The 13,226-nt window shown below is 40.2% G+C and overlaps 1 protein-coding gene across 2 annotated transcripts in view; it reads right to left on the reverse strand.

Annotated features, from left to right (window-relative positions):
* The window catches only part of pacsin3 (protein kinase C and casein kinase substrate in neurons 3), a 34,509-nt gene that overhangs the window by 3,376 nt on the left and 17,907 nt on the right, over window positions 1–13,226 (reverse strand). For both annotated transcript variants that reach the window (XM_082516316.1, XM_082516315.1), the window contains 6 exons: window positions 12,120–12,355; window positions 11,183–11,338; window positions 9,869–10,044; window positions 8,240–8,360; window positions 3,942–4,084; window positions 468–628 (listed from right to left, as the gene is read on the reverse strand). In XM_082516316.1, the coding sequence (XP_082372442.1) occupies window positions 468–628; window positions 3,942–4,084; window positions 8,240–8,360; window positions 9,869–10,044; window positions 11,183–11,338; window positions 12,120–12,355 (993 nt within the window). The remainder of the gene's footprint in view (window positions 1–467; window positions 629–3,941; window positions 4,085–8,239; window positions 8,361–9,868; window positions 10,045–11,182; window positions 11,339–12,119; window positions 12,356–13,226) is intronic.

The raw sequence follows: 13,226 nt of genomic DNA on the forward strand, positions 1-13,226 counted from the left end.
AAACAAACAAAAGCCTGAATGTTTTCATTTCCAGTATCCAGAGATATGTGAGTGCTTTCAGCAAGCTTTGTACATACAACTTTTGTAATGACGATCCAACTGAAGCCACAGAAACATGGAAGAGAGTAGCACAAATCTACCCTCTTATGCTCAGAGAAGTATGCATGTATACTTCTTTCTGTGGAAACTTAGATGGAGTCGTTCATGCATTAGTTTTATCAGTTCCAAAAAAGTAAGATGTAATGTGTGTGTGTTTATGCACCACTCTGTATTACACTCTTACTGCATTTGAGGATCAGTGTCAAACATCTTGTCTGGAACAACATGTTTGACACGAGTATGTATGTAGTTCTTAAGATGAGGCATCAAGGCAGAAAAACTAAACTTTTAATTAAATAAAAACTGTAAATACCAGCACTCTTCTCTGTGATGCCTTCCAACTAAAAAGCATTAGTAGGGGTTAATACCTGCTTTAAAGCTGAGCTCATCGGCTTCCTGGCCCGTGTAATCATAGAGTGCTTTGACTCGCACTCCCTCTACCTGCTCTTCTTCCTCCTCCCCGACGCCATTTACCGCCACCTTCTTTGGACTTTCATCATCTGACCAGTCTGATGAATAATCTTTCACCCTGTGAGAGAAGAGGGATAGAGGCGTTAAAAGTCAAGCTTGAACTTTTCCATTTGCCAAAAATAACACGAACATTTCCACAGACATAAGTTGGTAATAGGCAAATTTTCCCATTTTGAGTTTCCCCATTTTCCTGGCTTACATCACATGACTGAATTGAGGTGTTTCAGCTGCACGGCATCTCCTGGGAAACACCGCTTTTATCATCACAGATATAAAGGGAAGAGTAGCGCGTGGAAATGTCAGGCTCACAGAAGTCTGAGCTTGAAAAGCACCACATACAGATGTAAAATGTATGTATGTTATAGAAACACACACGCCTGCACACACATGTAGACTTGTAGAATACCCAACTATCTAGTCCAGTGATGTCTCAGCTTACCAAATGGACATTACACCAGTGTTATTATTAGAAAGTGGGAAGGATGGCTAAAAATAAATAAAAAATTGTGACTCTTACTTCCCTCTTTGTTGCTCTGTACTACATCCCTTCAAATGACAGCAGCAATAACAGCTACACTGGAAAGAACAGAGCTCAAAGCAAAGTGGTTAGGAGCCTTCCCTGTTAATTAAAAAAAAAAAAAAAAAAAAAATCTCTTTATGCTTGTCTTAAGACACCAAAAAATACATATATGTGGTACTGTAGTCCAACTAGATTTGTAGTACTGATATAGATTTTTCTTTTCTCTCTTTCTCACTTTTTCTTTTTCAAAAAACAAACAAACAAACAAACAAACAAACAAACAAACAAACAAACAAACAAACAAACCCATTATGGAGTACATAAAGATGAGCAGGTTTGCAATTCTTTTAAGGAAACATGGCTGTCCTGTGACATTCACACCGTCATGTTTCCACCTTTGAGACATCACACCAAATTAAATGAATTTCCAAGGCCAAGCATTCACTCCTAACTGTATTGCTTTACATGTTGACCTGTCCCCAAACGGTGGGTGAGGTCGGGGTTGCGTGTCCCCAGTATGTGACTGTATTTTAAAAAAACAAACAAAAACAAAACAAAAACCACATTTATGTCCTCGCAACATGAGCAATACACGTGTATGCGCACACACACACACACACACACACACACACACACACACACACAGTTCTAGCTACTAATTAAGAGTGTCATCTATGTACAGGATGTTAACTCCTCAGGGTGACTACAAGGTAACAAGGAAAGTAAACCACATGCTGTCTTCTACCTCCGTCTCTGACACACACACACACACACGCACACACACGCACACACACACACCTGTGAGAGACATAATTGTAGTCTTGTGTTTAGTCTGCAATCAACAGCCCACAACATTCCATTTTAAAACTTCACAAAACCAACAAGCACAGCTCTCTCTTTAAAATTTTCTTAAAAAAAAAATAAAAAAATCAAGAAGTGTGTTTGTTATGTATTGATGCTGTGTATTCATGTGCATGTGCACAGCAAACACAAGCTCTTTATGTTCAGGTGGAAAAATCTCTAAAAAATTACTGTATTGTTATTTTGTTCCAGTTGCAAGCACGTGTAGCGAGGTAAACGGCAAATGAAATTTAAGACACTTAATTTGCACTTCGCTGCATATGTGGTCAGATCACAGAAGTGATTACAATCCCTCTCATGTGGGGACTCCTGCAGACAGGGCAGATGTGGAAATGTATCTGCTAGAGCAGGGCGATATGACCAAAAATATTTATCAAATTTGCGATAACGATATAACTGACGATATAATTGACACTAGACAAAATACTTTACAACTCCACAACTTTATTAGTGCAAAAAACCCCATCAATGTATTTTCACTTAAACAAGCAGCTGTTTATGTGCATTAAAGTTATATAAAAATTTAACAGTGCAAATGCAAATTCCTTGCTGCCAGTTTAACCAAAAGGCATTTCCAGTGGAAACTGGCTGACATATCCTCAGCATAACTATGTATAATATCCACAAAACTTAAAAAGAGGTTATACACACACAATACAGTAATATTATGTTGAAGCACAGTACGTATCACTCTGCGAGGCTCCTGCCTACAATAGCCGTAATGCTCCGACAATCCATCAAGCGGTGCGGCTTCATACTAAAACATTTGAAAGATTTTTCAAGCGCCGTGTACGACATAAAATCATTTCGAGGTCAGTAAACACAACCAGAATTCATACATAAGGCACACGGGATTATAAGGCGCACTGTCGACTTTCAGAAAAATCAAAGGATTGATTTTAAGTGTGCCGTATTTTCCAAACAACACGGTAATAACGACGTCCCGCTAGCATGCTCTACCAAAAATAGTGCTTTGTTGTGTATCTGACGGACGCAAGCCAAACCAGTTCCACACCACTGAAGTTGCAGCATTTTTACAAACCAGTTCTGGTTCATCCGTTTCATTCAACGATCTGCTTTCGCTCTTCTCATTCTGCGTCGCCGCCATGTGCGTATGTAAACAAAGGCACTGCGCATGCGCGTTTTACCCATATTCTATCGCGATATTTCATTTTCCTATCGTTGCCCAAAATTACACCGGTATTACCGTGAACGGTATGATACAGCCCAGCCCTAGTATCTGCAGCTATTCAGTAGAAAAATGAAAAGCAAGAACTACTTAACTAGTCCCTGGTTTTGTCAGAGGTTTCATACTGTTACAAAGGGAGTTTTTCCTTCCTACTGTTGCCAAGTGCTTGCTCATCAGGGTCAGCTGATTGTTGGTTTTTTTTCTATGTTATTGAAGGGTCTTTAACTTACAATATAAAGCACCTTGAAGCAACTGTGGTTGAGATTTGGAGATATTGGGGGGAAAAAATTGAAAGCACAACATATAAAGCACATCCCAAAAATCACATTTTAGAAATATTACCGCTGCTATTATCGTATTTGGCCATCAGAACCTGCACATTTGATTTTTAACCAAGTCTCCTGTATCATGGATAGTTTTCATAAAGCCAAATTGTTTCCTGTCATCTCTGGGGTTTATTTGTTGCAAAGTTTAAAAAAAAAGAAAAAAAAGGGAGTATTGATTCCGTCAGAGGTCATACCAATAATAATTTATTGGTTAGTCAGCAACTGCTAAGTGCATGCTGTACTTGGCCTTTTTTTCACATGGAATATTTCACTCCCATTTCATGGATTCACCTCACCACCAGGTTCAGCTTTATGGTCTGTGAGTAGACATTTCGACTATAGGAGGTTAAAAGATTACGTATACTGCTTTGTGAGTCAAGCGCAATTATCTCCACAGATAGCTTCTCAACAGAGCACAGATGTTGGAGTTTATGATAACATAAACTCCAACATCATGTCCACAGTGTCCTCCTACCTGCTGGTGTCCAGGGTAATGGGACTCGGTGGGACATTGTCTCCAGCAGAGGAGACGATGTTGGTGAGGGTCACCACGTTCTCCTCAGAGTTTCCACTGTGCATCCTCTTGCTGATGGAGCGACTTGCCTCTGGAGACCACTCCTGCACACAGACACACAGTCATTTACTTAAGCTTACACTGACTCAGGTCTTTGTCTCTTTATCAGTTTATGTCGACATAAGTGACACAAGTTTAATGAACACTCTGTTGATGCATCCACGGGAGTCAACAAAAGCCAGAGCTAGGCCTTTAAAGTATGCTGCTGTTGCATTCAGTTAAAGAAAGGATGATGATTTAAATGAAAGAAAATGTGCTACACTGCAGTGTTATGGATGCACGGATATGCAAATGGTTTGGTTTTGCAAAGTCAAACCAAAGACGTAGACGAGATCAGCAGTGCTGTGTGTTACAACACTTGTTAAGACTTCATCCAAAATGCGTTTCTCTTCAGATTCTGTAAGAAGCGCGTCAAATAACAGCTAAAGATCCGTGGAAGGATACGACAACAGCACCGGTGCTTTGTGTCACTGATAACGTTACCCAAGATGCAGCAAATTTTTGACATTACATGGTACTACTTGTCATTGTTGCACGTTGTTGACCGTTTCAATTCAAAAACTGCTAAAGAACATAAGGCGTTATCTTCAGATCTCTTCTTTTGTCAAACCCACAGTGCTAAACTCAAAGGGAATCAGAGAGCTGCTGAAACTGACAAATATTCATATTAAAGATGCCGTATCAGAGACTCTCCGATTTTTAATGGACCTAAGAGATTTAAAAAAATGATTGTCTTTGAAGTCCAGAAGTGCCTCATTAGTGTTGATGTCATGTTCTTAACACTTATCACCCAAGTTTTAAAATACAGACAATTATATATTGTAGTTTTACAGTCGAATATAAATGAGCAAGAACAATGAAAACCACATAGAGACACAAAGCTATATGAAAATATAATCACAACACAAAACACCTGAGAGTTTTAAATGTGAAACCAAATCTGAACAAAGCGCACTCTTAAAAAAAAAAACAAAAAAAAAAACAACAATTCATAAGTTTCAACATGAAGCCCTGTCAATCTTTAGATCACACCCAGACCTAACGCACTATCATGTAATAGCAGGGTGCTGCTTGCAGGCGTAGGCAGCTGGGGATAGACTTGTTAGTATTATCTCTCTTCAGAGGAACCTTGATCAGCAGGAGGTGTGTGTTCAGTGAGATACCACAGATATAATTAGACTTCTTGACAAGTGCTGTGTATAAGTTTCCCGTCAAGTGAGGCCATCGTACAGCTCCTCCTCGCCTGATCTTTACGCAGTGGGGGAATCGTGCTTGGAGTTATGAATGAATATAGTTAACTGAAAGTCCTCGCAAGTTCAGACATGTGTGTGTGTGTTGGGACAAAGGCTCTCTGTTCGCATGTCAGCGGCACTGTGGGAATGCCAGGAGATTCCTCAGAGGACAGAAAAGACACTTATCCCTGCCAGGATCTTCCACTTGCTTACTTTTTGCAAAGAATAACTGAGGAAGGTAAAAAAAAAAAAAAAGTGTTTACTTTGTCATCACTGCAATAATGTTAACTTAATAATCTTAAAATGCAGAATCCAAAGATCAGACTCATTGATAACGCTGAAAATGTGCATGTGTGCAAAACCTAGGAACTGAGAAAAACAAATCTATATAAGGAAAGTGGAGAGATCCCTCCACCAGGACAGACAGACGTCCAGCAGATGTCAAGCAGCACAGCCGATGTACTTTACAATTACCAGCTCTGGCAGCTCTCAGACTAAACCATCTTCAGCTGTGTGCTACCACTCGAACGTCTCTACTAAAGCAGTAACGATGCTTCAGTTTTTATTAACCAAAACAAAAAACATACTTCAGAGAAAAGCTAAAGTATGTTTGATCAAACAAATGGATTTGAGATCATCCAAAAATCAAAGCTCCAGGTCTGGAACAGCAAACATAGCGGGGCAGTGTGCGGCTGCCAGAAATAAAGGTGGAGGATGAGAGGCAAGAATCCAGATAATGTAAGAAGAGGCTCTGCCGAACCACGCACAGAGAGAAAATAGGACAGTACAACATTTACAATGTGTGACTCAGGAGCAGACAGCAAAGACGGTGGGGAAGTACGCAATATGTAACATTCTGGAGACATGTAAGAAGTCACTGTTTCTCTCTTTTGTGTTTTAAACAGCGAGATAAAAGGACTTCTTGAAACCAAACTACATACAGACTACCGACTTCAAGTGCAGTTGCCCTACACTCCTAAATTTGCAATGCATATTGCAGTACCTAAAAATAATTACACTTCTAATAATACTGCTAAAACTGGTAACAGCTGTCAGTTTTCAAAGAAAGAAAAAACAATTTACACCGATCAGACAAAACATTACAAGCAAAGACAGGTGAAGTGAATCACAGTGGTTATCTCTTTACCATGGCACCTGTTGGTGGGTGGGATACTTTAGGGAACAAGTGAATATTTTTTCCTCAAAGTTGAGTGTTAGAAGAAAAATGGACAAGGATTTGAGTGAGTTTGAGAAGGACTAAATTGTGATGGCTAGATGACTGGGTCAGCATCTCCAAAACTGCAGCTCTTATGATGTGTTCAGTCTTCAGGAGTTAGTATCCATCAAAAGTGGTCCAAGAAAGAAACAGTGGTGGATGGATGTATGACCGGAAGGTCGGCCCATGTGGTCTAATCCAAGACACAAAAGTTAATGTTCGTTCTGAGAAACACCTGGCACCAGGATTCAGTATGTGAAGAAGGCAAGCTGGCAAGCTGGCAGAGGCAGTGTGATGCTTTGGACAATGTTCTGCTGGGAAACCTTGGGTCCTGCCATCCATAAGGATGTTACTTTCACATGTACCACCTACCTAAGCATTGCTGCAGAGCATCTACAGCCTTTTATGGAAACAATATTCCCCGATGGCTTCTTTCAGCAGGATACTGCACTCTGCCACAAAGCAAAAATGGTTCAGGAATGGTTTGAGAAGCACAACAATGAGTTTAAGGTGTTTACTTGGCCTCCAAATTCCCCAGATCTCAGTCCCATTGGTGATCTGTGGGATGTGCTGGACAAAACTATACGATCCATGGAGGCTAACCTCAAAACTTACAGGACAACAGGATCTGTTATTAACATCTTGGTGCAGATACCACTGCTCGCCTTCAGGGCTACTTTGGCAGAAAAAAAAAAAAAGGACCCACACAATTTTATGTCTTATTGGTGTATACTCTATTTTTAAAAGAAAGGAATAATGAGTAACTGTTTCATTTCCACTAAAATACTCCAAATGATGGTTCTCCTTTGTATGATAAGAATCATATTCTATAATTAGGGTATTGTAGAATACGCTAATCTACCTTTCTTACAATGTAACTATTATGGACGAATGCAGAATATTACAGTATCCCAAGGGAAAAAACAACATGCCTGGGAAAACACAGTGTACGTAGTTTCTTTAATTCACGCCAAAACCCCAGGACCATGGAGAAAATTTTGGACATGTAACCCTGGCTGTGCAAATTAAACAAAAACTCAGAAAGTTTCCTTTAGGTTATTCTTGTTTTTTGAAAAAGAATTTACATGAAACGGTAGTTTCATTAAAAACAAACAAACAAACAAACAAAAAAAAAACAATTTTGTCACATATGCTAAGCAGACTACAGAATCCTGAGACTCTAATCTGAATTCCTGCACAACAATCATTTGCACTGTTGTTTGTGTTTTTCCATATGTAAATATTTGTATTTATTGGTCCTGTCTGCAGCACTGAGGTGCAAGTTCCATTCCACTAGCAACTAATCTGTGTGTGTGTGTGTGTGTGTGTGTGTGTGTGTGTGTGTGTGTGTTCGACATTCCTAACCCCACTCAGCTTTCAGTCACAAAATGAGGCTTTCACTGGAACCCTGCTTAATATTCAGTCCGTCCCCTAAAACACACAGAGTCATGTTTCCATCTCCTCGGGAATTCAATGCAAATCACTACAATGTCCTTTAACAACCCCTAAAAGAATCATTTCCTCAACTTTAAATGGAGTCCTCAAACTCAAAGTTAATGATTTACAATATTTACATAATGAGTATTTAACCAAACTGAGGTCAAGTCCTGTTGAATGTGACCGTTTCAACAGATTTACGTTCCGACAGCACGGATAACGCACACACAGATGTAGATGACTGCACAGAAAAAAACAAAGCAAAACAAAATAATTCATGCGCGACAGGGTGAACAGAGTTTGTGTTTTCACACCTCAAACTGGGGCCAGTTCATGCTCATGCCCGGTCCGTGGGTGTTCCTCCACCATCTGAGGTCTTCAGTTTCGTTGGCTGCACGAATGGTCTGGCCCAGGTCCTGGTACAAGGCTTTGAAGCTAATGGACAGAAAGGGAGTGAATAATCACATTGATTGACACTCTGTCATCAATCTGCAGACCATCTTTCATCTGACTTTGCAACCTGTAACGCATGCTTAGGGACGCTTGTCATTAACCCTGCTTCATGCTGCACAGGTACAGGGCAACGAAATGCAGTTTGCATCCAAGCACTTCTGGATGGATGCAAACTGCATTTCGTTGCCCTGTACCTGTGCATGTGCAATGACAATAAAGTTGAATTCTATTCATCAGGAAAAGACAGGTTTCCAAGTTGGGGATCTTCTAAAGTCATAAAAGATTACTTATTGAAGCAGGAAGCAGTTGTCAAAGAAAACAACAGACTGTACTTGCTGGTTGAACATGGAGAGAATTAAAATCGACACAGTGCATTTTGAATTTACAGTAGCAGGTTCCTGATAGGTCCTGTTTACTCACAGGGCTGGGCATCGAGAACCCTAGAGCTGTCATTTAAAGGTGGGATTTGAGATAAGACACGCTGCATACTTTCTAATCAGCTTCATCAGCACTGAGCTGGTTTGTATACACTCAGATATAACATGAAGAAAAAAAAAAAAACAACAACATCTCTTCATCTACATCCAATCTTCCAAAGGAACAGCTGGTAAGAGGGCAGCTTCCCCCCCCCGACACACTCTCAAAGTGTTTTTTAATTTTTATTTTTTTTTAAAGGATCTCAAACTTATCACAGAGATGGAACATGGTTTTTTGGGGGGATTTTCTTTCCACTCTCTGTAATATGTGCCAGGACGAACCATCTAGTGAACACACATTTTGCACCAGTAGTTGAATATTATCCCACCATGTTTAAAGCCTTACTGACTAGTGTCACATGGAGGAGGTGGGTGAAAAAGTATTCCCATTGGTCCTTTATAAATTAACTCATCATCCAACGTGGTCTGCAGCCTCTAACTGACATAACACTAAAGGCTTAAACGAAAGCATACTGTAAAGGCTGTGAGTTATATGATATTATACAATTTCATATTTATTGTAGCTGCAGGAAACATGCTCACTGTGGGACTAAAGAAACACGTGTTCAGGCTTTTTATTTGATCATTCCGACTCCTCAAATCTTTCTTAAGTAATGTTTTATATACACATATATATCAGTGCTCTGGAATAAATACATGGATACCAGAGGAAGTCTCTCAGAGTTAAAAAAAAAATACGTTCACAGTGAGAAACTGCTCTTCAAAAGAGCAGTTTCTTCAAGGGTTAATTTGCTCAATATTTGGACAGAGTTGGCTGGACTTTGCCATGGTAACCATTATTGGTAAAGTTGCTTGTTTAAATAAAATATGAGGTCAACAGTTAATGGACAACAGCAAGAGTTTTCCATTAACCCCTGTGTACATACGCACATGTTCAGACCGACATCCGTGCCTTCGCAGCTCTGCATGCCTTCGCTGTGAGTCATGGATCGCTTGATTCGTGATCCACGTAATTTTGGATAAATAAATACAAGCATGTGGATTTTTCCTTACCTGTCTTTGGAGGATAGGTCAAGGTGTGTATGGATGTCGAGCAGGACATCTTTAAAGAAACACAGCCTCTTGCGCTCAGCCTCCTGAGTTAAGTCGAACACCTGCTCCATGTCCTCCATGTAGCGGGGGTTACAGCGGTTCAGCTCCTCCAAGGCCTTGGAGTAGCGCTCCTTTACCTGCCGTAAACACACACACACTGAGCTACTGCGTAGTAGTACACCAATGTGTGTTTTGTTAAATGCACCATTTCAATTACACTTCATGGTCTTACTCAGGTGCATGTGCCTTGCATGCTTCGAGTATATGTGCAAGACTGTCTGTTCCAAAGAGCAGAATAAAAACCTTTGGAAAGCAGCTATAAAGCTCGTTGTAGTTTTATTCTATTTTAATAATGCGACATTTCAAGCTTTATTCAGAATTGCATTTTTTGTTCAATCATTTAAGTGAATTTATTTTATCTAACATTATTTTATTTATGGATTTAAATCAGCTTCCAGTGTAGTTCAGATGAATTAAAATCCTAAAGCAAACTACAAGAACAACTGAACAGGGTGTTTACCTCTCCTGTAATAAAAAAAATATTCAAAGTGACAAAAGAACTCAACTTTTCCATATTTCCGGATTTATCTAAGAGACTTTGAATAATACTTAATGTCAAGAGTGCAAGAGTGACCAACTGAATTCTGGGAGTTTCTTTTTATTATGCACACAGTATGAACAGCTCTCCATCATTAGTAAGTATTATTTACACTGATAACATGCTGTTGACTAGAACCCACCATAATAAGACTGTCTTCTTCTTCTGTGAACTCTTGTAAGAACCCACTAATAAAATGTTTAAATATCTTAATGATTACATAAAGTGTGCAGTGATTAAACACAGCAGATACCAACACGGGGCGCTGAGACTGGTTGAGACAAGTGATTGAAGACTGAAGGCTTTTTTGGATGTATTTTTCTTCAAGCTGTGAATGAGTAATGATATTGGATTTCATTTCCTTGTTGAGATCAACATTGCTCAAGAGGTCCTTGGCTGCCTGACAACGCTGTGCGTACTAAATGAACACGTCTCAGGATTTCCTTCGTTTTTTTGTTGTTTGGTTGATCATTTCCCTCTCCGGGTCCTGGAGCTACTCCTCAACCGTTGGGTTTGTTACAAGTGGAAAGTCGAGGAGACAAGTCCGGTCATGTTTCAAAGTTAAAAAACATACACAGGTATGTTTTTCTGGAGTCAGACACACCCAGACTGGTACAAGAGGAGCTATGTATGGGACTCTGTTTATATGTACGTGTTCACGTGTGTGTGCATCGTACTTTCTCGGTGTCCTGGTTGCAGCGCTCCACCCGGGTTGTGTACTTGCGAACTTCCTCTTGTGACTTGGTCGGGTCAGCCTTGGCGTGCGCTTCCCTGTTAGCCGCCGTCCACTCCTCTTTCCTGGCCTGATGGTAACTCTTCTTAGTTGACTCCACCTGGACACACGCACGTGTTAAACACTTGCTATAAACTCAGTAAAGACTAAACTTCAATTTTTTCCAAAAATGTACCCGTCTCTCCTCATTGACACATCAGATGTAATATCAGACTCACTCACATCCATCCAACAACTGTGATAATATTACCTCAAATACAATCACCTATGACGTAATAGCTGCATTCAACCACTGTGTTATCTTATACGACAATCTTATAAAAGGAAAAAGAAGGAGGGAAGTTTATTCACCGACACTATAGTCAAAAGAAGCACTTACTTTGCCATTTCGCATTTAAGTCCAATTATGTCACTTTTTGTTGAGGAATTGCTAAATTCCAGTCTATGAGGGTCTGCAGTAGTCCCAAACTTATAGTGGACTGATTCCACTATTTTATCTCGGTCCTGATGCACAATGGTCACTGTGAAGATGGCAAGTGGCTGTGAGATCCCCGTTTTTCATGCAAATATTTTAACAAGACTACAAGTCACACTGTCACAATAATTGTGTCTGCGCCACAGTCTCCAGTTTTCCATAGTGTGACTGTAGCATAAAGCAACTTCATGTGTGACATTTGCTAAGAGGATGTGTAGACAGTTGCTGGCTTTTGTTTTTATTAAAAGAAACCTTTCAACGACAACTTTGTAGACACTGGCCATTTGCAAGTATTCACTACAGTCACGTCATCTCCATTAAATCCCATTAGTGTGTACTGCAGCCACTCACTGATGCAGACTGCCCTACAGACCAACGTCAGAAAATCTACTGAGGCCGCCCTCACCTCCTTCAGCTTACGGACCCAGGGCTTCTGAGCTTTGCGGAAGCCATCATCCGCGTCCTTCGTCTCTCTGAAACCTCCCATCATTTGCTTGTGAAAGGCCTCTTTTTGCCAGCTGCGTACTTTCTCGCTGTCCTCACCCGCCAGCTGCTCCCGCAGCTCCATGTGCAGCTCGCTGAGTCGGTCAGCCGCTTGCATGAAGGCATGCCAAGCCTTCTCCAGTGTACCATACTGGGGCCCTAAATAAACGTGAGAAAGCGCCCCTTCAGGTTATCACTAAATAAAAATCACTCGTCCCCATTTGTCTACATGTTTACAAAATTAATTGTAGGTCAGTGTTGTGAAACTTCGCCTGTGGATATTTTGATGGGGATTTCCATAAACATCGTGAGCTTTGCTACCAAATTAAAGATGGATGACTTAATTTATTAGATGATGAACAAAATATTAACTTGTAAAAAATTTAGCCAGCTAAATTATCATCTTGGTCATATTTAAATAGAAATCCCAAACATATCCCATTTATATCATAAATGTCACATTTGGAATTCCTGTGTTTGTTTGTTTATATATATATATATATATATATATATATATATATATATATATATTAGGGGTGCAACGATATTCGTATCGATATTGAACCGTTCGATACAGTGCTTTCGGTTCGGTACGCATATGTATCGAACAATACAACATTTGTAATTTATTTTATCAATTTTCCTTCTGACGATGCTGTCTGTGTGGAGCGCTCAGTGAATCTGTGTTCGACTACTCCGCCTAGGCTGCACTGTCGAGCGCAGATCCACTGAGCGCTCCACACAGACAGCATAGTCAGAAGGAAGAGCACAGGGAAAGCTAGCGAGACAGAAGTTAAGCTCGCCTTGCAACAGGCAAATTGACCCTCATTCAGATCTGGCGTTTGGAATTATTTTGGTTTTCATGTGACGTATGACCCTGAAGGTAAGCGAGTCATGGACTAAAGTAAAACAGTATGTTGGATGTGCCATGCAATGCTCAATTACATTGGTGTGAACTAGTGTGTTAGCGCAGTTAGCTCGTTAACGTGTTGGCCGTCTAGCCCCATGCACGGGGCGATCGGCGGTAGCT

Source organism: Aulonocara stuartgranti (assembly GCF_965226115.1).
Source record: "Aulonocara stuartgranti genome assembly, chromosome: 1".
NCBI classification, from domain to species: domain Eukaryota; kingdom Metazoa; phylum Chordata; class Actinopteri; order Cichliformes; family Cichlidae; genus Aulonocara; species Aulonocara stuartgranti.